The sequence below is a fragment of the Erythrolamprus reginae genome, chromosome 8 (assembly GCF_031021105.1).
Source record: "Erythrolamprus reginae isolate rEryReg1 chromosome 8, rEryReg1.hap1, whole genome shotgun sequence".
In the NCBI taxonomy this organism is placed as follows: domain Eukaryota; kingdom Metazoa; phylum Chordata; class Lepidosauria; order Squamata; family Dipsadidae; genus Erythrolamprus; species Erythrolamprus reginae.
The window spans coordinates 57,835,704-57,861,390 of record NC_091957.1 but is presented as its reverse complement, the minus strand read 5'-3'; the positions used below and the strand labels follow the sequence as shown (position 1 = coordinate 57,861,390).

The following is a 25,687-nucleotide window of genomic DNA, read 5'->3' as shown; positions in this document are numbered from 1 at the left end:
CCCGGCCATCTGAAATCAGCTCCCCCTGGAGATTTGTACTGCTTTAGTTTCACTGTTGAATGAATGATATTGATAGTTATTTTTTAATTAGAATTTTAAGATTGTTTTTTTAATGTATTAATGGGATTGTTATATTTCTTGTTTTTCTGTACCTGCTGTGAGCCGCCCCGAGTCCTTGGAGAGGGGCGGCATACAAATCCAATCCAATCAAATTTGCAAGTTGAGATTTGCAAACTGCGCACGGGCCTGCTGCTTCCCACAACCGAATAAATGCTGCTTTGAAAAATAATATTGTTTCCAGTATTTTCAAAGTTGTGGTGGTGTACAAAATGAATGGCCTTGCCTTCTTAGCGACTTCTTAGCCACTGTGCGTTTTGTGAAGTTGGTCTACTACGCCTTTACGGTATCTTCCCCCATCTTCCTTGCGCCCCTGTGTGCCGGCCACAAGTTTATCATAGCTGTGCGTGCAGGAAGTGTAACTCGGTTCAGCGCTCTGTTTGTTCAAAACCGCACAGCCGTAAGTGCCAAATGCTCAGAAAAAAAGCCCGTTGGGGTTTTTTCCCCCTTCTCTGCTGAGAATTGAGGCCTTTGAAGTGGCTGATTAAAAGCGAATGGTGCCCAGGTCTGCTCAGATTCCACAAACATTTGAGCGCTCAAGAACTTTTGCAGTGGGCAACGTTTGACGTGCGAGGCACCAGGAGGATCTGGAACAAACGCAGAGCATTAGCTGTTGAAAGAGGCGTTTGGGCGGCTGCCTTTTTTTTGGTGAGCATTTGAGCCTCCAGTTCGCAGGGCAGCGTGATCATCCTTCAGGGACCGAGCAGTTGTTTATGTCATGGCTATATTTACACCCGTGTTTTAACTTGTAGACTGTTCGGTTCAAGTTGGGGCAGGTTGATCTCTGTGCTTCCAACTCTATTTATCAGGGTTAATCTTGGCTGCATACGTTGAGTTTGAGCTTTGCCTTCTAAACCCCACTTGCCCCTCAAGGTGACGCTACCTGGTCCCCCATAGATTTTGTGGTTTTGCCCCACTTCTACAGTTGGCTGAGTTGATGGATTAAAAATGTCCAGGGAGACTGGACTAGAAACATAGAAACATAGAAGACTGACAGCAGAAAAAGACCTCATGGTCCATCTAGTCTGCTCTTCTACTATTTCCTGTATTTTATCTTAGGATGGATCTATGTTTATCCCAGGCAGGTTTCAATTCAGTCACTGTGGATTGACCAATCACGTCTGCTGGAAGTTTGTTCCAAGGATCTACTACTCTTTCAGTCACATAATATTTTCTCACCTGGCTTCTGATCTTTCCCCCAAGTCACCTCAGATTGTGCCCCCTTGTTCTTGGGTTCACTTTCCTATTAAAAACACTTCCCTCCTGGACCTTATTTAACCCTTTGACATATTTAAATGTTTCGATCATGTCCCCCCTTTTCCTTCTGTCCTCCAGACTATACAGATTGAGTTCATGAAGTCTTTCCTGATACGTTTTATGCTTAAGACCTTCCACCATTCTTGTAGCCCGTCTTTGGACCCGTTCAATTTTGTCAATATCTTTTTGTAGGTGAGGTCTCCAGAACTGAACACGGTATTATTCCAAATGGGGTCTCACCAGCGCTCTATATAAGGGGATCACAATCTCCCTCTTCCTGCTTGTTATACCTCTAGCTATGCAGCCAAGCATCCTACTTGCCTTTCCTACTGCCCGACCACACTGCTCACCCATTTTGAGACTGTCAGAAATCACTCCCCCTAAATCCTTCTCTTCTGAAGTTTTTGCTAACACAGAACTGCCAATGCAATACTCAGATTGAATTGCAACGCTTGGCTTATCGGAGTACGAGAAATGGCGAGTGATGGGCTTTCTGGCTTGGAGACAGCAATTATACAACCCCCTTTTAATTATAACAAGATTATCTTGGTTTAATTATTAACAAGATTCTTCTAAATCAGGGGTCTCCAACCTTGGCAATTTTACTTAGAGCCTCGATGGCGCAGTGGTTAGAGTGCAGTACAGCAAGCTACTTCTGCTAATCACGACAGCCAGCAGTTTGGCAGATCAAATCTCAGTAGGTTTAAGGTTGACTTAGCTTTCCATCCTTCCGAGGTGGGTCAAATGAGGACCCAGATTATTGGGGGCAATAAGCTTACTCTCTGTAAACCGCTCAGAGAGGGCTGGAAAGCACCTTGAAGCGGTATATAAATCTAAATGCTTTTGCTATTTAAGCCTGGTGGACTTCAACTCCCAGAATTCCACAGCCAACTGGCTGGGGAATGCTGAGAGTTGAAGTCCACCAGACTTAAAGTTGCCAAGGTTGGAGACCCCTGTTTTAATCATAGATGAAGTCTAACTTCAGTGTATCTTGATCATCAGCTCTTCTGAGGCTCGGTTCATTTTATATTGGTGCTATATAAATCTTTTCAATGTTCAGTGTTAGACAAGTCATTCAGTTAAAATAAGTTTTTGTAATGTACACCGAGGAATATGGAAACTTGCAGGCAAAGTTACTTGATCAGGAAATACTTTTAAGCTGATCATATTTTCTCCCCATCTCCCCCCAAAAAGCATTGAATATATGTTTTTAATTAGACACAAAATTCAATTAATATTTTAATGCACGGGAAAATTAATAGTCCCATTATAAATTCTTTTAGCTTAAAAGATTGTGGCAGGATAGCAGCATGAAAAAAGAGTGGGTGAGGGGTGGAAAGGAAACAGCCCATTTACATATTCTCAGTTTACTCTCAGTTTACGTCCTGGACTTGCCAGTGAATAAAATATTAGCAATTTCAAGGCATTCCTTTGATGTTCAGATTTTAAAATCTGACCTTCTGTTTTGCCCAAAGTTTTCTCTTTATGAATTATTTTTATTCCTGGGCTCTTCCGATTCCGTGTGGGTTCCCTCAAAGCATTCTGCCAGAGTATTAAGATAATAAAAATACTGCTAATTAGTCCGCTTCTTTTTGTTGTTGTTAGATCCTTAACTTAGATCAGATTATTATTTGAAAGGAAAGCGGGTCATATAAAGAAGTGTTTCCCAACCTTGGCAACTTGAAGATATCTGGACTTCAACTCCCAGAATTCCCGCTGGCTGGGGAATTCTGGGAGTTGAAGTCCAAATACCTTCAAGTTGCCAAGGTTGGGAAACAGTGATATAAACAATGCTATTGTCAGAACTATGTACGGCACTGGTTGGGGTTTCAGTGTATGAACTGGCGTGTACGTTTGGAGAAAATAGTATAGTTTTCTTTCTCCCAAGCTCTTAAATTGCTCCTCATGGCTTGTCCTTCCTCCTCCACGCTATTAATAAGGAAAGGGACCCCATTATATGATGGAAAGATAGGAAAGGATTTGGCCACTTCTAATTATGACCATCACTGAAGCCTCTTCACTTCTCCTGTTACTTTGTTCTGGATGGTGCTGAAGTCTTGTGGATTGTTTTCAGGAAGTGTCAACTGATCTGAAATTCGAGATCCTTTTAATAGTTTCAAGGAAGCTCGTAGCCCTGTGGGAAAAATGTGAGACACTTGGACTTTCGGATCGCAAAATAAGCCACTGATTCATCCCTTTCACGCCAGCCGATTGTAAATATTTGTGTGTTTTCCGGTTTGTTTAGTTATTCATTAGTTACATTCATATTCATTAGTTACATTCATAACTCTCCTTCCTTGAGCACAAAGCAGTTTATGTCAGGATTTGCAGGTCTTTTGAATGTAAGTAGGATTTTGCTGGATCTGCTGCCGAAGGGCTCAGGACCTCATTCTTAAATTGGAAGAGAGGATCAGAGACCTCCAGGATTTGCAGACGTGTTTATCTTTCCCTGGCAGGTGTGAGCAGAGAGAGGTTCCCCTTTGGAAAAAGGAAAGGGCCGAGAATATCTGGCCCCAGGAATGTAAGGACTTAAAGAGTGGCCGAACGAATGTAATAATAATAACAACAACAACAACAATAACAGAGTTGGAAGGGACCTTGGGGGTCTTCTAGTGATCTAGTCCAACCCCCTGCTTAGGCAGGAAACCCTACGCTACTTCAGACAGATGGTTATCCAACATCTTCTTTAAAACTTCCAGTGTTGGGGCATTCACAACTTCTGGTGGCAAGCTGTTCCACTGATCAATTGTTCTCCTTAGTTCTAAGTTGCTTCTCTCCTTGTTCAGCTTCCACCCATTGCTTCTTGTTCTACCCTCGAGGTGGCTTTGGAGAATAGGTTGAGTTCTTCTTTGTGGTAACTCCTGAGATATTGGAAGACTGCTATCATGTCTTCCCTGGTCCATCCTTCCTTCCTTCCTTCCTTCCTTCCTTCCTTCCTTCCTTCCTTCTTTTTTCTTTTGCTTTGGAGAATAGGTTGACTCCCTCTTCTTTGTGGCAACCCCTGAGATACTAGAAGACGGCTATCATGTCCCCCCGGTCCTTCTTTTCATTCAACTAACCATGCCCAGTTCCTGCAACCGTTCTTCGTATGTTGACAGATTTCTCCCTTAGCAACATATATTTGGGTCCAATTGTGTTGATAGGTTGAGGACTACCTATATTTAGCCATCATTTAGCTCTTGTTCAGTTCCTGATATCGCAGGCGCCCTGCAGAGAACCCTGGAATCCAACCAGCATTCCTGCCATTTGTAAAAATAATTCCGCAGCTCAGTTCCCGGCTGGCTTGGTTTTTCAGGTTTCACTAGGGTTTAAATTAGCAAACAAATTAATACAACAACAACACCCACCACACTCCTATCGGGGCCATTTGGAATTCAAAACGTCTCTTGGCATGGCAGAATAGGCTATTTTAAAAAACTGTTTTCAAACTCTGTTCTGTAGCCGTCATCAAGAAACTGAAAAGCTTCAGGAACATTAAAAAGCTGTGTGTCCAACATTACCCTGCGATGAAATAATGTCGGGAATTATTGCTTAGTTATGACTCCTGAATCTTGTGGAGTCCTTGTAGCAGTTTAAAAACATACAATGCTCAAAAATAATAATAAAGGGGACACTTAAATGACAGAATATAACTTCAGGTAAATCAAACTTCCTTGAAATCCAACTGTCCACTTAGCAAGCAACACTGATGGACACTCAATTTCACCTGCTGTTGTGCACATCCAACTTTGTACAGAAAAAGTATTCAATGAGGATATTTCATCCATTCAGATCTAGGATGAGTCTTCGGAGAGGGGCGGCATACAAATCTAATAAATTATTATTATTATTATTATTATTACTATTATTATTAGTATTATTACAGTGATCCCTCGATTTTCGCGGTCTTGATTTTCACGAAACACTATACCACGGTTTTTCAAAAAATAATAATTTAAAAATACTCCACGGTTTTTTTTCTATTCCACGGTTTTTCCCACCCGATGACGTCATACGTCATCACCAAGAGTCACTTCTCTGTCTCTTTCTCTTTCTTTCCTGTCATTCTCTGCTTCAATCATTTTCTCATTTCTCTTTTTTTCTCCCCTTTTTTCTATCATTTCTCTCTCTCTTCCTTCCACTCTTCTCTCTCTCTTTCTTCCTCTCTCTCACTCTCTTCCTTCCTTTCTCATCTCTTTCTTTCTTTCTTTCTTTCCTTCTCTCTCTTTCTCTATCTCTCCCCCTCTTGCTCTCTCTCTTTTTCTCACTTTCCCTCTCTCGTGCACCCACCAGCCTCCGGAGAATGCCTGTCCCGCCTCTCTTGCAGCAGAGGAGAGGTGGAGCGGGCGGGCGAAAGGACGAGCGGCGAGCGGCAGGCGGGCGAACGGACAAGCGGTGAGCGGGCGAACGGGCGAGCGGCAGGCGAGCGGGCGGGCGAACGGACGAGCGGTGGGCGGCGGGCGGGCGAACGGACAAGCGGCGAGATGTTTATTTTATTTATTTAGATAGATGTGTATTAGTTGCACTTTCGTCGCTCCCCGGCTCCACCATCTGCGCATGCGTGGCCATGGAAAAAGGGCGTGCATGCGCAGATGGTGTTTTTACTTCCACACCACTATATCGCGGATAATCGATTTTCGCGGGAGGTCTTGGAACGTAACCCCCGCGAAAATCGAGGGATCACTGTATTACTATTATTATTATTATTATTATTATTATTATTATTATTATTATTATTATTATTATTATTATGTCAATACAACACAGCAAACGAGATCACTATGCTGGATTTCGTATTTCATCACCAGTCGGGCGCTTCCCAAGCACCTAGGACTGCGTGATGTAGCGGCGAATTATGTTTGCCAATCCCAGTAAAGCGGCCTTTTGCAATTGACAGATGGAGATTTTGTCAATTCTGAAGGTTTTCAAATTATTATTATTATTATTATTATTATTATTATTATTATTATTATTATTATGTCAATACAACACAGCAAACGAGATCACTATGCTGGATTTCGTATTTCATCACCAGTCGCTTCCCAAGCACCTAGGACTGTGTGATGTAGTGGCAAATTATGTTTGCCGATCCCAGTCAAGCGGCCGTTTGCAATTGACAGATGGAGATTTTGTCAATTCCAATGGTTTTCAAATGTCTGCTGAGATCCTTTGGTACTGCGCCCAGCGTGCCAAGTACCACTGGGACCACTTTCACTGGCTTATGCCAGAGTCGTTGCAGCTCGATTTTTAGATCTTCATATTTCACTAATTTCTCTAGCTGCTTCTGCTCAATTCTTCTATCTCCTGGGATTGCGATATCAATGATTCATACTTTCTTTTTCTCCACGATCACAATGTCTGGTGTGTTATGCTTCAGAATTCGGTCAGTCTGAAGTCGGAAGTCCCACAGTAGTTTTGCTTGCTCATTTTCGACCACTTTTTCAGTTCTTTGCCACTGGTAGATGGTAGTTCCGGCATAAGTTCCAGTGGGTCATCTGTGCCACAGCATCACGTCTATGCTTGTAGTCAGTCTGTGCGATCTTTTTGCAGCAGCTGAGTATGTGATCAATTGTTGTTATTATTCTTCTTATTATTATTTGAGTGGTCCCTTTATTTTTTTGAGCAGTATATAAATAAATGGAATGGGGGAGATTTAAAATGAAACGAGGGCAACTTTCAGCATCTCATGTCTACATTTTTGTAGACTCTGAAAGTAACAGAAATAATATTGATGATCGTATCCATCTTATAAGTCAGGGGTAAATGAATCCCATCAACCACGGACCCTCTGGGTGAAGAAATATTTCCCTTTATTTGTCCTCACTTTCTCATCCATGAGCTTTAGGGAGGGTCCCCTTGTCCTAGTATGGTGTGATAGAGAGAAGGATTTTTCTCCATCTACCTTTTCTATCCCATGCGTGATTTTATACCCTTCGATCAAGTCCCCCCTTCAACGCCGTCTCTCAAGGCAGAAGAGACCAAGGCCTTGCAACCTGGATTCAACCTCTGGGTGCTCTTTTCATGCAGGGCTTCCATTTGTCGTACATTTTATAAGAACAAGACGATTCTTGTTGCGCTTGCTTTGCTGTCATCTCGACTGAGCTCCATCAGGGAAAAGAGGCACGTTCCCCCTGGAGCTCTGGATCACTCTGGCATTTGTAGCCGGGAGGATCAAACCCTCTTGATTGAAGTGTGTCTTCTTCTCCGCAAAGGACAGAGAGCGGGGAAAACACAAAGCCTTTTTTCTCGACTTCAGGCTCAAACAGCCCGCTCTGAAAAGCGGCTTTATGCTCCGGTCCGGCCTTCCGAAGCAGCCAGTCTGAGGTCAGTTTGATGGACGACTGTGTAATCCTGAGACTTGTTAGCGTGGTCGGTTTCGGAGCGCAACTTGATTTTCTGTAGGCTGCGCAGCTGCAGTGAACAAGGCTTCTGTTTGGAATAGGATAGGAACAGGATAGAATAGATTGGAATAGATTAGATTAGGATAGAATAAATACTGGAATGAAGGATAGGATAGAGAATAGAATAGAATAGAATTTAGAATAGAATAGATTGGAATAGATTAGAATAGTGTAGAATAGAATAGTGTAGAATAGAATAAATGTTGGAAGGAAGGACAGGACAGGATAGAAAATAGAATAGAATATAGAATAGAATTTAGAATCATTCATGATTGGCTGGGGAATTCTGGGAGTTCGAGTCCACAAGTCTTAACGTTGGCTAGAAACGGGACTATTCCAGGGGTCTCCAACCATGGCAACTTTAAGACTCGTGGGCTTCAACTCCCAGAACTCCTGAGGGAGCAAAGCTGGCTGAGGAACCCTGGGAGTTGAAGCCCACGAGTCTTAAAGGTGCCATGGCTGGAGACCTCTGGACCAGGTGGCCCTTCTGGCTTCTCCAGCTCTATCATTCATGAGGGGCTGGGGGATTCTGGAAGGCAGCGTCCACAAGTTGCCCCTCAAGTTGGGTGCCCTCAATCCCCTTGCTTTCTTGCTCCGCTTGAGCTTGACCGTTCCCTCGGAGTCCCCGGGGCCTTGGGGAAGAGCTTTTAGGAATGCACATGGGTCTGGTCAACGCTTCCAAGATCCGGTCTGGTCTGAGTGCTGGATGAGGTCCTCTGCTTACGCTTCTTTCAACTGGATAGAGCGGCCTTTGCATAGCGCGGAGGCTGCGCTTTTGAGCCGGATTTTCAGGGGCGGGTGATCTAAAAATACACCGAGTTCTGGAAATTCCTGCTTGGCTTCCAAATGCCTGGAACCCGGCACACTGACCACCTCCTGACTTGCTTCAGAAGGAAGGGAGGGAGGAAAGAAGGAAGGAGGGAGGGAGGGAGGAAGGAGAGGGAAAGAAAGAAAAGAAGGAAGGAAGGAAGGAAGGGGAAAGAGAAAGGAAAGAAGGAGGGAAGAAATGAAGGAAGGAGAGAGGAAGGAAAGAAGGAAGGAGTGAAGGAGGAAGGAAGGGGAAGCAAAGGAAGGAAGGAAGGAAGGAAGGAAGGAAGGAAAGGGAATTAGGGAGGGGAGGGAGTGAGGGAGGAGAGAGAGAAAGGAAAGAAAGGAAGGAAGGAGAGAAAGAGGAAAGAAGGAAAGAGAGAGAGAAAGAAAAGAAAGAAAAGAAAGAAGGAAGGGGAAAGAGAAAGGAAAGAAGGAAGGAGGGAAGGAAGGAAAGAAGGAGGGAAGGAAAGAGAGAGATAGAAAGGAAAGAAAGGAAAAGGAAGGAAGGAAAGAAAGAAAGAAAGAAAGAGTGGGGAGGTCTTGCAGTGGCCTCTTTGTGTACACTGAGTAGCCTTGACCAGTTGTGCGGGGGCAAAGCCCGAGATGTGAGAATGGAAATTTCCATCAGGGGACTGAACTTTCCCAGCGTCGCCGTCTGGGCAATTATCAGCTGGTTTCTAAAGAGAAACAATTAGGCAAGCGGGAAACTGTGGCGCAATCCTGGGTGCTTGTGGACGGAAAGGACAACTTCGAACATGTTGCGGGAGGGAGGGAGGGAGGGAGGGAGGGAGGGAGGCTCCTTTGGGCAAGGCTGGGATCCCAGGAGGCTTTGCAGACAGGAGGACCTCAAGGCCCCTCTTCTGAAGGTGCTGGGGGACCAGCGGTGGAGCCCCATTCTTCAGCCAGAACAGAGCTGGACAGAGTGGACCCCAACCCTCACGGTCCCTGGCTGCTCCCTTAGAACAGGGGTCTCCGGGCTGGGCAATGTTTAAGACTTGTGGACTTCCACTCCCTAAATCCCCCAAGTCGTAACGTTGCCGAGGTTGGAGTGCCCGGCCTTTGACTCAAACAGCAATAACAATAAGCAATAGCCTTTGGACTTATATACTGCTTCATAGTGCTTTTCCCGCCGGACCTCGCTGCTTGGCAGAGTCAAGCAGAAATGAGCATAACTGTGGCAAGAACTTGCTTCCTCAGCTGCCGATGTTTCTCCATGGCTCAGCCGTTTGGTATCACGTCAACTACAACTGTGGCCTTAACTAGATCGCAAGGGACAGGAAAATATCAGGGAATTTCAAAATGCTTTTCCCCCTGGACACCGTGCATAATTCAATGCCCCACTCCCTGGAGGCCCTCTGGAGCCTGGAAATGGCCTGTTTCCCAACTTCGGGTGGGCCCAGTAAGTTCGTGTTTCGCCCTCCCAAGGCTACAAAGGCTTCCCTGGAGCCGAGGGAGGGCAAAAACGCCCTCCCGGAGCCTCTGTACGAGCCAAAAATCAGCTGGCCGGCACACACGTAGATGTTGGACATGAGCTAGGGCAAGCAGATAGGGCTCTGCGTACCACCTGTGTCACCCAGGCCATAGGTTCGTCATCACTAGATTCTGAGATTGCTGCGCGCACGGTCGTCCCGGGATTCGGAGTGGCCCCCCGTGCAGGTTTTCAGGGCGCCTTGAAACGCCGGTGCCTCCTCCCCTTGTCTCCCCTGCAGAACAACCGAGCGGACCCGGAGGGGCTTTTTACCAAGCAGGAGCGCATCGGCAAGGGCTCCTTCGGGGAGGTCTTCAAGGGCATTGACAACCGGACGCAGCACGTGGTGGCCATCAAAATCATCGACCTGGAAGAAGCCGAGGACGAGATCGAGGACATCCAGCAGGAGATCACGGTGCTCAGCCAGTGCGACAGCCCCTACGTCACCAAGTACTACGGCTCCTACTTGAAGGTGGGAGGGGCCTTCGCGCCACTGGTGCTCCCCTGGGACGGGGGTGGGACATGGTGCATTATTTCTGACAGTTGGCAGTCCTTAAAACCTCTAGTGGTGAGACTCCAGGAACTTCTGTCCCGTTAGTTGATGGTTCCCACAGTCGGAAAATTGCTCCCTTGTTTCCAGGTGGAATCTCTCCTTGGTCATTTTAATAATAATAATAATTTATTAGATTTGCATGCCGCCCCTCTCCATCCATTACTCCTTGTCTGGCCTTCATGTGCTTTGGAAAATACAGTGCTCAAAAAAATAAATAAAGGGGACACTTAAACAACACAATATAACTCCAAGTCAATCAAACTTCTGTGAAATCAAACTGTCCACTTAGGAAGCAACATTGATTGACCACCAATTTCACCGGCTGTTGTGCAAATGAAATATTCAGTGAGAATATTTCATTCCTTCAGATCTAGGATGTGTTCTCTGAGTATTCCCTTTATTTATTTTTTTGAGCAATATAGCTTGACCCCCCCATCTCTCTGTGGCTGCCCCTCAAATATTGAAACCCTGCTCTCCTGTCTCCCCTGGTCCTTCTCTTCATTAAATTGGCCATGTCCAGTTCCTGCAACCGTTTTTCATGTGTTTTAACCTCCAGTCCCCTAATCCTCTTTGTGGCTCTTCTCTGCACTCTTTCTAGAACAGTGTCTCCCAACCTTGGCAAGTTGAAGATATCTGGACGTCAGCTCCCAGAATTCCCCAGCCAGCGAGTTCTGGGAGTTGATGTCCAGATATCTTCAACTTGCCAAGGTTGGGAGACACTGTTCTAGAGTTTCAACATCTTTTTAATGAAATGCAATATGAGGAATTTTTCTTCAACGCCTAAATTATGTCATAACCCCCAAAATACTCAGAATTTTATCTGCTGAGGATTCAAGACTGTGATAGGAAAAAGTCAGGTGGGGCGGAGACCCATTTTTGCACCTTTTCTGTCTGACTTAACCCGGTTCAGAGGTTTCCGAATAAACCCCAGACTGAGACACACACCCCACTGCTCCTCCAAGGGCTCAATGGGGCCCTCGCTTCTACACACCTGCCTTCAACGTTCTTGGCCTGTAACGGTTCCCCCAAGCGGCTCCTCGGATGCCGAGGGGCAGAAGCCCGGTTTCGGTTGACTCTGGCAAACTCCCAGAGGGATTTTTGGTGCAGGCCGTTCTACGTCCCCCTTGTGCCCACCCACCAAAGGCGTCTGTGAAACCACAGCCCTGTGAAAGGAGCCGCGTCTGTCTCCAGCCTTCCCTGCTGGCACACAGGAGCCTTGTGGATGGTTCTGAAAGTAGCAGCCCAAATACCTGAGCTCTCCCCGGCCCCACCCTCTGGAGGGTCAGTGCTGCCCGTTGTGGGTTTGCCTAACAAAGCGAGCTCTGTTTGGGAGTCGGTCTTCCGTCTGCCCCAACATGCCTCCTGCCTAGTTTCCAGTCCCTGTTGAGGAAATGCTGCTGGGTTAAAACTCTGCAACGGAGGCTCTGGGTTGAAAATGGCCCCAAATCTTAACAGGAGGGGCGAGGAGAGAAGTGGGGCAGCAGAAGTAGCATGTAAATAAACAGCCCTTCGGTCTTGGTCAAGGGGCCCCAACCCTGTTTTAGCTGGTAGGCAAGCTCCTTAAAACCCACCTCTGTCGTCAGGCATGGGGGAATTGAAATTTTCCCTTCCTCCTAGGCTTATAGAATTTATACATGGTATGATCGTATGTATGATTGGTTCTTTAAATTGGGGTTTTTTAGATTATTTTAATATTAGATTTGTTCACATTGTCTTTCTTATTGTTGTTAGCCGCCCCGAGTCTTCGGAGAGGGGCGGCATTCAAATCTGATAGATAGATAGATAGATAGATAGATAGATAGATAGATAGATAGATAGATAGATAGATAGATAGATAGAGGCACAAGAAACCTGGTCTCAAGCTGCTTCCAGTTCTCCCGTGAACCTGCTTCCCTCCAGAACTTCATCCCTGGAGGCTTTTAAGCAGAGATCAGGGCAGCCTCTTGTCTGAAATAATATAGGGCTACCTTTGCAGAGTGTTCGGAAAGTACAAATTGTGCAGAACGCAACCATGCAAGCAGACAAGGGGGCTACCTGTCTGAGACAACCCAAGAAAGGGATCTTGGGGTTTTGGTGGACAGCTCAATGAAGAGGTCACCCCAGTGCGCAGCAGCTGTAAAATAAGCAAATTCCATGCTTGGCATGATTAGGAAGGGAATCAAAAATAAGTTGGTAAGTGTTGTATTGCCTCTGTACAAATCGATGGTGAGACCACACTTGGAGTCCTGTGTACAGTTCTGGTCACCGCACCCCAAGAAGAATATAATGGAATTTCTGGGAGGAAACAGGGCCTCCACCCTCCCTGTGGTTTCCCCAATCAAATGCCTTATTTGCTTTTACATTGATTCCTATGGGAGAAATTGCTTCTTCTTACAAACTTTTCTACTTAAGAACCTGGTCACGGAACGAATTAAGTTCGTAAGTAGAGGGACCACTGTATATTACAATTATATCCTCTACCCCCCCCCCCCCTTCAAATTCCACAAGGTTCCTGCCCACTTTTCCCACTTTCCCCGATCCAGAGAAACTCGGAGGAAAAACATTAACTTTGTACTTTGATTCCCTTTTAGGGCACAAAGTTGTGGATAATCATGGAATATTTAGGTGGGGGATCGGCCCTGGATTTGGTAAGTAATTTCAGTTACTTTTATGAACTTTGTTGATTTGTATTTGTATCACTTTTAATAGGAAAGTGAACACAAGAACAAGGGGACACAATCTGAAGTTAGTTGGGGGAAAGATCAAAAGCAACATGAGAAAATATTATTTTACTGAAAGAGTAGTAGATCCTTGGAACAAACTTCCAGCAGACGTGGTTGGTAAATCCACAGGAACTGAATTGAAACATGCCTGGGATAAACATAGATCCATCCTAAGATAAAATACAGGAAATAGTATAAGGGCAGACTAGATGGACCAGGAGGTCTTTTTCTGCCGTCAGTCTTCTATGTTTCTATGTATTGTAAGCTTTTGAAATGGATGGTGACATTTCATGATTCTGGAATTGCTACTCAAGGACTCTTAAGTATCCATCAGCGTTTGAGTGGAGAGGTCGTTTCCAGGTGTGTCCAGCATTAAAAGATACACCTGATTATTTGCACGCGGTCCCAAAGTTTGAAAACACCTGGTGTTTTTTTAAAATTCTATTACCGGTGGATCGTAACAGCCCGTGATTGTCTGCCGTCTTGTGCCACCTTCTACAGATTGCAATACCTTCAGGGATGGAACTTGTGCTGGTTCCGTGCTTGGCCTGATTAGGAAGGGAATCGAAAATAGGTCGGCAAGGGTTGTATTGCTTCTGTACAAATCAATGGTGAGACCACACTTGGAGTCCTGGTCTGGTCACCGCACCTCAAGGAGGATAGAATGGAACTGGAAAAGGTGCAAAAAAGGGCAACAAGAATGAATCAAGGAAATGGAGCCCCTCCCTTAGGAAACCAGGTTGCAACACCTTGGTCTCTTCAGCCTTGAAAGATGGCGTTGAAGGGGGGACTTGATCGAAGTGTATAAAATCATGCATGGGATAGAAAAGGCGGATAGAGGACAATTATCTTCTCTATCACACAGTACTAGGACGAGGGGCCCCTCCCTAAAGCTCACAGGTGAGGAAGTGAGGACAAATAGAGGGAAATATTTCTTCCCCCAGAGGGTCCGTGGTTGATGGGATTCCCTTCCAGAAGAAGTCGTGACAGCTGTCAGCCTGGAGAGCTTCAAGGCAGGATGAGACAGATTCAGGGATGCCAAGTGTATCATAGGGGGTTATTGAAATTGATGTCCAAGTGCCGCCTCTATGTTGGTTGAGGCAGGCAGAGTTCCCTTGAGTCCCATTTGTTGGGGGTCAAGGGAAAGGGAGGGTCTTGCCTTCTCCTTCTGCTCAAGATCCCCATGGACAATTGGTGGGCCACTGTGGAACACAGAAGGCTGGACTCAATGGGCTTTGGCCTGATTCAGCAGGGCTCTTCTGAGGTTCTTAGGTTCTCTCTCTCTCTCTCTTTCTTTCTTTTTCTCTCTCGTTCCTTCCTCCCTTCCTTCTCTCTCTTTCTCTCTGGATGTCCATGTGCCACCTCTATGTTGGTTCCTTTGGGTCCCATCTGTTGGGGGTCCAGGGAAAGGGAGGGTCTTGCCTTCTGGACACAGAAGGCTGGACTCCATGGGCTTTGGCCCGATTCAGCAGGGCTCTTCTTAGCTTCTTATGGTTGTGGTCCATCACAAGGCTCAGGGGCAAGAAAGATTCGCCTCTTGCAGCCATCAATATAATAAGGGTCCTTTTCCCTTTGCCACTGAGGCTGGAGAGGGTGTGAACCTCGGTGGAGCTGCCTTCGTGGCTCAGTCCTTGGTCAAGGGCTGCGATTCCTTTGCCCGAGCGAAATATGTTTTCTATTAGCTCAGACTTTCCCGCAGGAGCCTCCCCTTGACACAAGGACCTCAGTGTGTCGATTCAGGTCCGATGGCAAAGGAACCGAAGTGCCGTCCGTCCAGCTCAGGGCGTAAATAAACCTCTATGTGTTGCTTGACTGTTTTTGAGCAAAAGGAAACCTTGCAGTTATGAAAAACTGCCTGTTGCAGCTAATAAATAGAAAGGTGGAATTTTTTTACCAAAATATCTGCTTTCAACAGGCACAGAGATGTTTTTGTTGGAAGGGGCTGCAGAGCGTTTGCTATGGGAGCAAACACAGCTCATACCAAGGGCTAAAACTGAGCTGGCGTTTCCATTTTGAGTTCCTGCAAAAACTTAAAGCCTGAAAGGGCCTGTTGCTTCAGACAGACGGGGCCTTGAGGGTGGCTGCGGCATAGGAGGGGCTGAGAAAGCAGAGGGCCCGGTGGGGGATGTCTGGTTTTCCCTTATCCCCCCAGGCCAGCTTGACCGCAGGCCTCTCCCTCTTCCTCCAAGATAATTCTGCCACAGTATTTACATCTCCAGAAATGTCATCCGTGGGGCTTGAAGCCTGGTTTTGTCTCCTTGGAATAGAATTATTATTTTTTTATTGGCCAAGGGTGATTGGACACACAAGGAATTTGTCTTTGGTGCAGATGCCCTCAGTGGCCATAAAAGAAAAATACATTTGTCATGAAGTACACACTTAATGATTGTCACAGGGGTCAAATAAGCAATGAGGAAACAATCAATATTAATAAAAATCTTAAGGATACAAGCAACACGTTACAGTCCTGAGTGGGAGGAAATGGGTGATAGGAATGATGAGAAAAAAACTAGTAGAAATAATAGTGCCGACTTAGCAAATACTTTGACAGTGTTGAGGGAATTATTTGTTTAGCAGAGTGATGGCATTCAGCGTTCTCGTATCTAGTTGTCTTGGTATGCGGTGCTGTATAGCGATGTTTTGAGGGTAGGAGTTAAAAGAGTGTACGTCCAGGGTGCGAAGGGTCAATCAATACTTTCACATTAAAGAGAAAATGAAAGAGGTGTTTCAGAATCTGCTTTTTAAGGCCGGCGCTTGGGGTTTCGTGAAAGCTTATAAACTCTGGTTATTTCCTCTCAAGCTCCGTGCTGGGCCCTTTGACGAATTCCAGATTGCTACGATGCTGAAGGAGATCCTGAAAGGGTTGGACTACCTGCATTCAGAGAAGAAAATCCACAGAGACATCAAAGGTGTGTAAAAGGAGAGAGAGGGGGGGGGAGAGAGAGAGGGAGGGAAAGAGATGGAAGAAGAGAGGGAGGGAGAGGGAGAGAGGGAGGGACAGAGAGAGGGAGAGAAAGAGGGAGGGAGATACAGGGAGAGAGAGAAAGGGAGGGAGATGGAGAGAGTGAGGGAGAGGGAGGGAGGGAGAGAGAGATTTAGAGAAAGGGAGGGAGATGGAGAGAAATGGAGAGAGAGATTCAGGGAGAGAGAGATGGAGGGAGAGAGAGATGGAGAGAAAGAGGGATGGAGATAAGGAGAGAGAGGGAGGGAGATGGAGAGATAGAGGGAGGGAGATGGAGAGAGAGATGGAGGGAGAGAGAGGGGGAGGGAGAGAGAGGGGGAGGGAGGGAAACGGAGAGAGATGGAGAGAGGGAGGGAGAGGGAGGGAGGGAGAGAGAGAGATGGAGAGAAAGAGGGAGGGAGATGCAGGGAGAGAGAGAGAAGGCCGCCTTCGGACCACACGTTTCTTCTCTTCTTAAATGAAATCTTCCTCCTCTTTTCCTCCCGAATAGCCGCCAACGTGTTGCTGTCTGAACAAGGAGACGTGAAGCTTGCAGATTTTGGGGTTGCTGGACAACTGACCGATACTCAAATTAAGAGGAACACTTTTGTAGGGACGCCTTTCTGGATGGCCCCGGAAGTCATCCAGCAATCGGCCTACGACTCAAAAGTAAGATCCTTATCAGGCCTTGCAGGGCAGGGGTGGGTCCTGGCTTCCCTCTCGGCCACTCCGCTTCTCCATGTGCTGTGCGGGCACACATCCGCAGTGCTAAAAGCCCAGAAAACCCGATAAACACCCAAAACGCCCCACACCCATCGCCTCGACTTGTTCTTCCCCAGGAGCAAATGTTTCCAGAGTTTTATCATGAGCCTGACTGCCCCAGGTATAAAACGTAGTTGCACGTAGTTTAAAGATGGAGCTTCGTTGGCGCAGTGGTTAGAGTGCAGGGCTGCCAGCAGTTTGGCAGGTCGAATCTCCGTAGGCTCCAGGTGGACTCAGCCTCCCCTCCTTCCCAGGTGGGTCAAATAAGGACCCAGATTGTTGGGGGCAAGAGGCTGATTCTCTGTAAACCGCTTAGAGGGGGCTGTCAAGCACTGGGAAGCGGGATATAGATCTTCCCCCCACCAACGAGTGCTTTTTAGTGTGTTTTAGGGAATGAATGCTTTAAATTATTTTAGGGTTTTTAGGGGTTTTGTGATTATATTAATTGGATTAGATGCATTACTATGTTTTTATATAGCGGCTTACAAATCCAAATGAATGAATGAATGAATGAATGAATGAATGAATGAATGAATGAATGAAAGAATGAATGAATGAATGAAAGAAAGAAAGAATGAATGAATGAATGAATGCCTAAAATTATTTAACTGAAAGAGTAGTAGATCCTTGGAACAAACTTCCAGCAGACGTGGTTGGTAAATCCACAGTGACTGAATGTAAACATGCCTGGGATAAACATAGATCCATTGTAAGATAAAAGACAGGAAATAGTATAAGGGCAGACTAGATGGACCATGAGGTCTTTTTCTGCCGTCAATCTTCTATGTGTCTACGTTTCTATGAATAAGGAAGGAAAGAAAGAGAAGGAAGGGAGGAAAGAAGGAAGGAATGAGGGAGGAAGGAAGGAAAGAAAGGGAAGGAAGGAAGGAAGGAAGGAAGGAAGAATGAAGAATGAATCCACAGGAACTGAATGTAAACATGCCTGGGATAAACATCCATCCATTGTAAGATAAAATACAGGAAATAGTATAAGGGCAGACGAGATGGACCAGGAGGCCTTTTTCTGCCGTCAGTCTTCTATGTTTCTAAAAGCCATTGCTGTTGCTATAAAGATGCTCCCCAAACCCAGAAGAGCATAGATCCACACCAGGCACTTCAGGTCAAAACCCACAGTTTGTGCCGGGGCAGTCTTGACCTCGTTCGAAATAGCCGCCCAGCCTTTTTCCCTCCGCAGGCTGATATTTGGTCTCTTGGGATCACGGCCATCGAGCTAGCCAAAGGGGAGCCTCCGAATTCCGACATGCATCCGATGCGAGTTCTCTTCCTCATCCCGAAAAACAACCCGCCCACCCTCGCCGGAGAATTCAGCAAACCCTTCAAAGAATTTATCGACGCCTGTCTGAACAAGGACCCGACGTTTGTGAGTGTGTGTTGGGCTATTCCCGGCCCCTGCGTCCCGGAAGGGGGGGGGGGGGGTCTATCTTGTGGGGAGCTTCTAAAACAACAAGGCTAAGTGTGTCATTCTTTGTCAAGTGGACCAGGTGTCTACTTGATTGATTTTTGCAGCCTTATTTGAAAAGAAACCATCACAAAAAACAACATATATGATAGGGGGGAAAACCTGCTCTTTCTAATGAAATAAAAACCAAGATGATTGAAGGTGAGAAAGCAGAGAGCTCTGTTTCATCACCTTTAATCATCTTTATTAGAAAGAGCACGGGGTTTTTTCTATCGCTCTCATTAGAAAAGGCATGTTTTTTTCTGTCATAAACAGTGGGACCTCTACCTACAAATGCCTCTACTTACGAACTTTTCTAGATAAGAACCAGGTGTTCAAGATTTTTTTGCCTCTTCTCAAGAACCATTTTCCACATACAAACCTGAGATTCCAAAACTGTAATCGGAAAAGGCAGGGAGAAGCCTCCGTGGGGCCTCTCTAGGAATCTCCTGGGAGGAAACAGGGCTGGAAAAGGCGGGGAGAAGCCTCTGTGGGGCCGCTCTAGGAATCTCCTGGGAGGAAACAGGGCTGGAAAAGGTGGGGAGAAGCCTCTGTGGGGCCTCTCTAGGAATCTCCTGGGAGGAAACAGGGCTGGAAAAGGCGGGGAGAAGCCTCTGTGGGGCCTCTCTAGGAATCTCCTGGGAGGAAACAGGGCTGGAAAAGGCGGGGAGAAGCCTCTGTGGGGCCTCTCTAGGAATCTCCTGGGAGGAAACAGGGCTGGAAAAGGCGGGGAGAAGCCTCTGTGGGGCCTCTCTAGGAATCTCCTGGGAGGAAACAGGGCCTCCACCCTCCCTGTGGTTTCCCCAATCGAATGCCTTATTTACTTTTACATTGATTCCTATGGGGAAAAATTGCTTCTTCTTACAAACTTTTCTACTTAAGAACCTGGTCAAGGAACGAATTAAGATCGTAAGTAGAGGGGCCACTGTATGTTGTTTTTGTGATGGTTTCTTTTCAAATAAGGCTTCAATTTCACCTGGTCCACTTGACAAAGAATGACCCAAATGTATCTCGAGGCGTCATCAGGATTTTGAAGGCTGCCGTTGTCTTCGCTGCGCCCAAAACACTTTCAGGCGTTGTGTTGTCTTTGTGGCTTGGCCGTAGGATGTTTCAAACCACACAGGATGTTTGGAGCATGGCGGAGAATGAATCAGATGAACGGCTGGAGCTTAATTTTGAGTCAGAGTCTAGATGAGACGTATAATAAAAGTGTTGTAGTGAGTGTGGTTGGCTTGGCAAACTCAGACATTAGTGGAGGTGGACAGCTGTTAAAGATCACTAGAAAACATCTGTTGGCCCAGGTATTGGCAGTTCTGTGTTAGCCAAAACTTCAGAAGAGAAGGATTTAGGGGTTGTGATTTCTGACAGTCTCAAAATGGGCAAGCAGTGCGGTCAGGCGGTAGGGAAAGCGAGTAGAAGGCTTGGCTGCATAGCTAGAGGTATAACAAGAGGGAGATTGTGATCCTGTTGTACAGAGCGCTGGTGAGACCCCATTTGGAATCCTATGTCCAGTTCTGGAGACCTCACCTACAAAAAGAGATGGATCAGATGGATCGGGTCCAAAGACGGGCTACAAAAATGGTGTAAGGTCTTAAGCATCAAACTGACCAGGAAAGACTTCGTGAACTCCATCTGTCTAGTCTGGAGGACAGAAGGGAAAGGGGGGACATGATCGAAACATTTAAATAATATTAAAGGGCTAAATAAGGTTCAGGAGGGAAGTGTTTTTAATAGGAAAGTGAACCCAAGAACAAGGGGACACAATCTGAGGTTAGTTGGGGGAAAGATCAGAAGCAACATGAGAAAATATTATTTCACTGAAAGAGTGGTAGATGCTTGGAACAAACTTCCAGGAGGCGTGGTTGGTCAATCCACATTGACTGAATGTAACCATGCCTGGGAGAAACATAGATCCATCCTAAGATAAAATACAGGAAATAGTAGAAGGGCAGACTAGATGGACCAGGAGGTCTTTTTCTGCCATCCGTCTGCAGTGTTTCTCCCCCCCCCCCAATTACATTTATTGATTTTTTTAAAAAGATATTTTACATTTTAATGCTTACAGGTTGGTCAACATCCATATATTTACATTCATTTCAACATATTCTATAGTTATGCATTTGTACATATGATCTACGACTGGGCCTTAACTAGATCCCAAGTTACAGGGAAATGTCAGGCAATGTCAAAACGCCCCTGGACACCCCGTGAATGGGTTCTGGAGGGGCCTGTGCCCACCCCCGGGCTTTCCTCCCACGGTGGATGGGTGTGAGGGTTTGATATAAGCAGGGGCTTGGTGGAAGGGGCCCCCCTTTCGGTCTCCTGCCCTCCTCCAGCCCCCCGTGCCTTGAAGCTTGGCTGGAAAAGGGATGGACGCCTCGTATTTTCCCCAGCGTCCGACGGCCAAGGAGCTGCTGAAGCACAAATTCATCCTGAAAGGCGCCAAGAAGACCTCCTACCTGACGGAGCTGATTGACAGGTTCAAGAGGTGGAAAGCAGAAGGACACAGCAGCGACGAAACGGACTCGGACGGCTCGGATTCGTGAGTCTGGGTGGGGGCTGGGAGGGGGGCAAAGAACCTTACCCACTGGGACTTGAACCTGCAACCTTTGCCTTGTAAGGCAGAGAATTATCCTCTAGGCTACAGTATCCAATATATAACTTATATATTCTTATTTGAACTAATCTTCATAAAAGAGTCTTATAAGTGATTACTGTTTTGGGGTGTTTCTCTTTGGGTTACTCTGATCTAGTTTTGGTCCATTTGTAGCATGGACTCTGAGTCTGCGGAGAGGGGCGGCATACAAATCTAATAAATTATTATTATTATTATTATTATTATTATTATTATTATTTAATTTTTTTAAATTTTATTTTCCCCACCAAAGTTTTTAACAAGCCCACCCGGCCTCGTCGGTTGAGTTTGCCTCTTGCCCCCTCTTGCCCCCTAGCGAGTCCAGCAACAAGGAGAACAACTCCCACCCCGAGTGGAGCTTCACGACCGTGCGGAAAAAGCCGGACGCCAAGAAGGTGCAGAACGGAACGGTAGGTTTAGCCGGCATGGTCATCACTGGGATGGCGTTCGGGGCAAAACTGTCCTTGTGTCTAGTTGTCTTGGTGTGCAGGGCTCTGTAGTGACGTTTTGAGGGTAGGGGTTGAAACAGTTGATGTCCAGGATGCGAGGGGTCAGTCAATATTTTCCCCGCCCTCTTTTTGACTCGTGCAGTCTACAGGTCCTCAATGGGAGGCAGGTTGGCAGACGTTGTTTTGTTCTGCAGTTCTGATTCTCCTCTGGAGTCTGTGTCGGTCCTGTTGGGTTGCAGAACCGAACCAGACAGTGATGGAGGTGCAGGTGACAGACTCAGTGATTCCTCTGTAGAACTGGATCAGCACCATTCCCATTAAGAGCTGCCCAGGTTAAGAGGGCACTTTGCCAGGCCTTTGTGGGCAAGAGACCCCCAAATGGAAGAGGCCCAACTCGCCTGCGATGCTTCGGACTTCAGATTTCTCGAGATTTCCGGGCACTTGAAAGGCTGTGTCTGAAAACCTCCCTCCCCCCTCTCTTAGGACCAAGACCTCCTGAAAACCTTGGGCTGCTTGACGTTGATCATCAACCCGGTGTTTGCGGAGGTGAGTCTCTGCTGGAGCCCTTGGGGGCCCCCGCGTGCGTCCTGCCCCCCCCCTTGGCCGAAGCCCCTCACCCGTCTCTCTCTTGGCCCCTCCTGCAGCTGAAGCAGCAGGACTCCAACAACGCCAGCAAGAGGCAGGCCATCGAAGAGCTGGAGAAGAGCATCAGCCTGGCCGAAGCCACCAGCCCCGGCATCACCGATAAGATGGTCAAGAAGCTGATGGAGAAGTTCCAGAAGTAAGGGAGGCTGGGTTGGGTTGACTTATGGTCAGGATTTGATTTGATTGACAATAGAATAGAATATAGAATAGAATAGAAAATAGAAAATAGAATAGAATTAGAATAGAATATTGAATATAGAATAGAATATTGAATATAGAATAGAATATAAAATAGAATAGAATATTGAATGTAGAATAGAATATAGAAGAGAAGAGAATATAGAAGATAATAGAATATTGAATACAGAATATTGAATAGAAAATAGAATAGAATTAGAATAGAATAGAATATTGAATATAGAATAGAATATAGAATTAGAATAGAATAGTAAATATAGAAGAGAAGAGAATATAGAATAGAATAGAATAGAATCCTTTATTGGCCAAGTGTGATTGGACACCAAAGGGATTTGTCTTGGGGCAGATGCTCTCAGTGTACATAAAAGAAAAGAGACATTTACAGTATTTGTCAAGAATCAGATGGTCCAACACTTAATGATCGTCATAGGGGTCAAATTAGCAATGGGGAAACAATCAATATTAATAAAAATCTTAAGGATACAAGCAACAAGTTACAAGTGGGAGATGAGTGAAAGGAATGATAAGGAAAAAAACTAGTAGAAATAGAAGTGCAGATTTCGTAAAAAGTCTGACAGTGTTGAGGGGATTATTTGTTTAGCAGAGTGAGGGCATTGGGGGGAAACGGTTCTTGTGTCTAGTTTTCTAGGTGTGCAGGGCTCTGTAGCAACGTTTTGAGGGTGGGAGTTGAAGCAGTTCATGTCCAGGATGCGAGGGGTCAGTCAATATTTTCAGGGCTCCAGACTTCCTCATTCCGAAGCCCCCGACTGAGACGCCCTGAGGGACCCCTGGCCTTTCTCTCTCTCTCCCTCTGCCCCCTGCAGGTTCTCTGCCAACGACTCCTGAGGAAGGACCCCCACCCGCCCACTCCTGCAGCCCACCCGACCCTCCTCTGGCTCGGCTTCTCCTCCTGAGTTCCTCGTGCCTTTTCGGGATCATCGCAATAGATTTTTCTGGTGATCGCGGATTCAGATTTAAGGATTTAACTCCGCTCTTTTGTAAATGGCAAACGTGCTTTTTTCCTCTTCTTCTTCTTTTCCTCCTTCCTTCCTTTTTCTCCTTTGTAAAGAGCGACTTTTAATATTTTAGTCCCCAACGTCTTTCATCTTAAGCTCAACACGAGACAAAAAACCGTCTGTGCCGTTTGCTTGTAGATGCCGCCAAGGGGGGCGGGGCTCTCGGTTGCCAACCGCCTCGGCCGCCTTCACAAATATGGAGCCTTCTCCCCCCCACCACCACTTTTTAACTTTGTAGAGAAAAGACACCCCCCACACACACACGTTCCGGGAGCGTTTGGGGTTTCTCTTCTTCTCTGTCTCAGTTGCAGGTGGTCCTCAAGCCCCTCCACCAAAGGCGGCATAGACCTTTTGGGCGCAGAGCACTTCTCCGCCGGGCCGTCGTTTTTCTTTGGGCCTGTACCGAGTGCGAGGAACTGGCCACACGCAACCTCCGCTCGCTTGGAATTTAGCACAGTGTTTTATTTTATTTGGGTGGGGGGCAGTTTCACCTCCGCCTGGAAGCAATACGTCAAATGGCTTGGCCAGTTGTCCTGTAACGCCGTGTATAGTTTGTATGTCCCCCTTTTGTAGCAGCAACCAGGGGTCAAGGGGTCAGGCGTAAAAAAGGAAACCAAGATGGCCGTTGGGGGGCCACGCCACTGAAGCCCACTCCTCCCTTTTTTTCTTTTTAAAAAAACATACATTGCACACAAAAGGGGTGGGTTGCGGTCACATGGACCCAGCCGCCATTTCGGTTCCCTAGAGTCCCCCCCCCCCCGTCCCCCTCTTTGAAAGAAACGTTCATCATGGTAAGAAATTTTAAAGCAATATGGTTGAAAGGTTTGTTGGGGGTTGGCAAATAATGGACCCAGTTCGACCCGAGTTTTTTCTCCTGGAGTAAAAATGGAGAGAAACCGTTTCCGACTTGGGCGTCATCCGAGCAGGACCTGAAATTGTGACACCAGCGTTTTGTGGGGTGTGTATGTGTGTTATTTCTCTTGTAAGATATTGATAGATTTTGAAATCCTCTCCATGCACCAACCACCCTGTTTAATTTCCACCTCCCTCCCAAAGTGTATTTTTAAATACCTATTTACCAGTTAATATGCAAATAATTTGAGTTATAGATATTCTTTAACAGAAAAAAAAAGATAAGTACTGTGCAAGTACAGAGGTGATTTTTTTTTCTTTTTCAGAAAAGGTAGAAGAAATTATAAAACTTGCTTTCGATTATATATTTATGGTACTGTTGAGATGGGATTCTCTCTCTCTCTCTCTCTCTTTTTTCCTTTTCAACCCAGTTTGTATATTATGCTATCGAAGTGTGTTGTATTTCAGTCTTTGGTTGTGGAAGTGTGGGTGTAAATTTATTTTTGATAAAAAGTCTGGATACGTTTAATTTTATAGTTCAGATCTGCACAATTTTTTTTTTGTTTTGGTTTTTGCACAACATTCATTTTAACGGATTTGAAGTGTATCAGCCAAATATGGGACGGAGTTTAATAAGAGTGCAAACAACCAGTAATTTCTGTTGTTGTTGTTGTTGTGATTAAAAGTTGCCATTACAACCTTTTCTTTGTAAGGAAAAACAAAAAGATATAGAGACACTGGCAAGAGAGGGTGCATAGACATGCCAAGGGAAATTGTTTTCAATGGTGCCTACACTGTAAAAAAAACCCCAACCCACAAAGTACTTTTAAATCCTTTGTTTTAATTTTAAAGAAATGTTTGTTTAAAAAAAATGTTTCATTGCTATATACCTGAAACACCATTAGAAATTTATATCTGGGGGGAAACAGTCTGGACATAGTTTTTGAAAACAATAATATTACGGATTAAATAAAATATTTTTATAAACGCAGAAGCCGTACAAGTTGTAAATACAGTTGGATGCGAAGCTTTGCAAGATGACCGTTATCATCCGAGCAGACCCATGGCGCTCCTTCTTCCCGGCCTCTGTTAGTTGTGTAAATCCGTTTATAGTTGAAGCTTCTTTCACACTTTTGAGGAAGGGGGATGCAGAAAGTCAAAAGGGGTTTAAAAAAAAACCCCACACACAAACAAATAAATATTTAAGTTCTATAATCTTCTGTGGTCGTTGTGTGATTGTGTCCCACCAAAAACACCTGAGCCAAGAATCAATAATTAAGGAAGCGAGCAAAGTTTTTGTACCCTTTCGGACCCCAAAACGGACTTTTTTAAAAAAATGTGTGGCAGATAAAGGCGGTCTCTGCTGGTCCCCAGTTCCTTGTCCCAGGTTTTGGCGATTGGGGGCCAAAATAGGACCCCTTTTGCTGAAAAAAATTGCGTTTA

General features: G+C 45.8%; 1 protein-coding gene across 1 annotated transcript in view; it reads left to right on the top strand.

Moving 5' to 3' along the window:
* Positions 1–25,459, top strand: part of STK26 (serine/threonine kinase 26) — a 32,065-nt gene extending 6,606 nt beyond the window's left edge. The window contains exons 3-12 of the mRNA XM_070760031.1: positions 10,274–10,504; positions 13,156–13,212; positions 16,088–16,196; positions 16,740–16,897; positions 18,186–18,371; positions 20,843–20,991; positions 21,401–21,494; positions 22,017–22,079; positions 22,178–22,314; positions 23,201–25,459. Of these exons, the coding sequence (XP_070616132.1) occupies positions 10,274–10,504; positions 13,156–13,212; positions 16,088–16,196; positions 16,740–16,897; positions 18,186–18,371; positions 20,843–20,991; positions 21,401–21,494; positions 22,017–22,079; positions 22,178–22,314; positions 23,201–23,222 (1,206 nt within the window). The 3' untranslated portion in view covers positions 23,223–25,459. The remainder of the gene's footprint in view (positions 1–10,273; positions 10,505–13,155; positions 13,213–16,087; positions 16,197–16,739; positions 16,898–18,185; positions 18,372–20,842; positions 20,992–21,400; positions 21,495–22,016; positions 22,080–22,177; positions 22,315–23,200) is intronic.
* Positions 25,460–25,687: the final 228 nt, after the last annotated feature.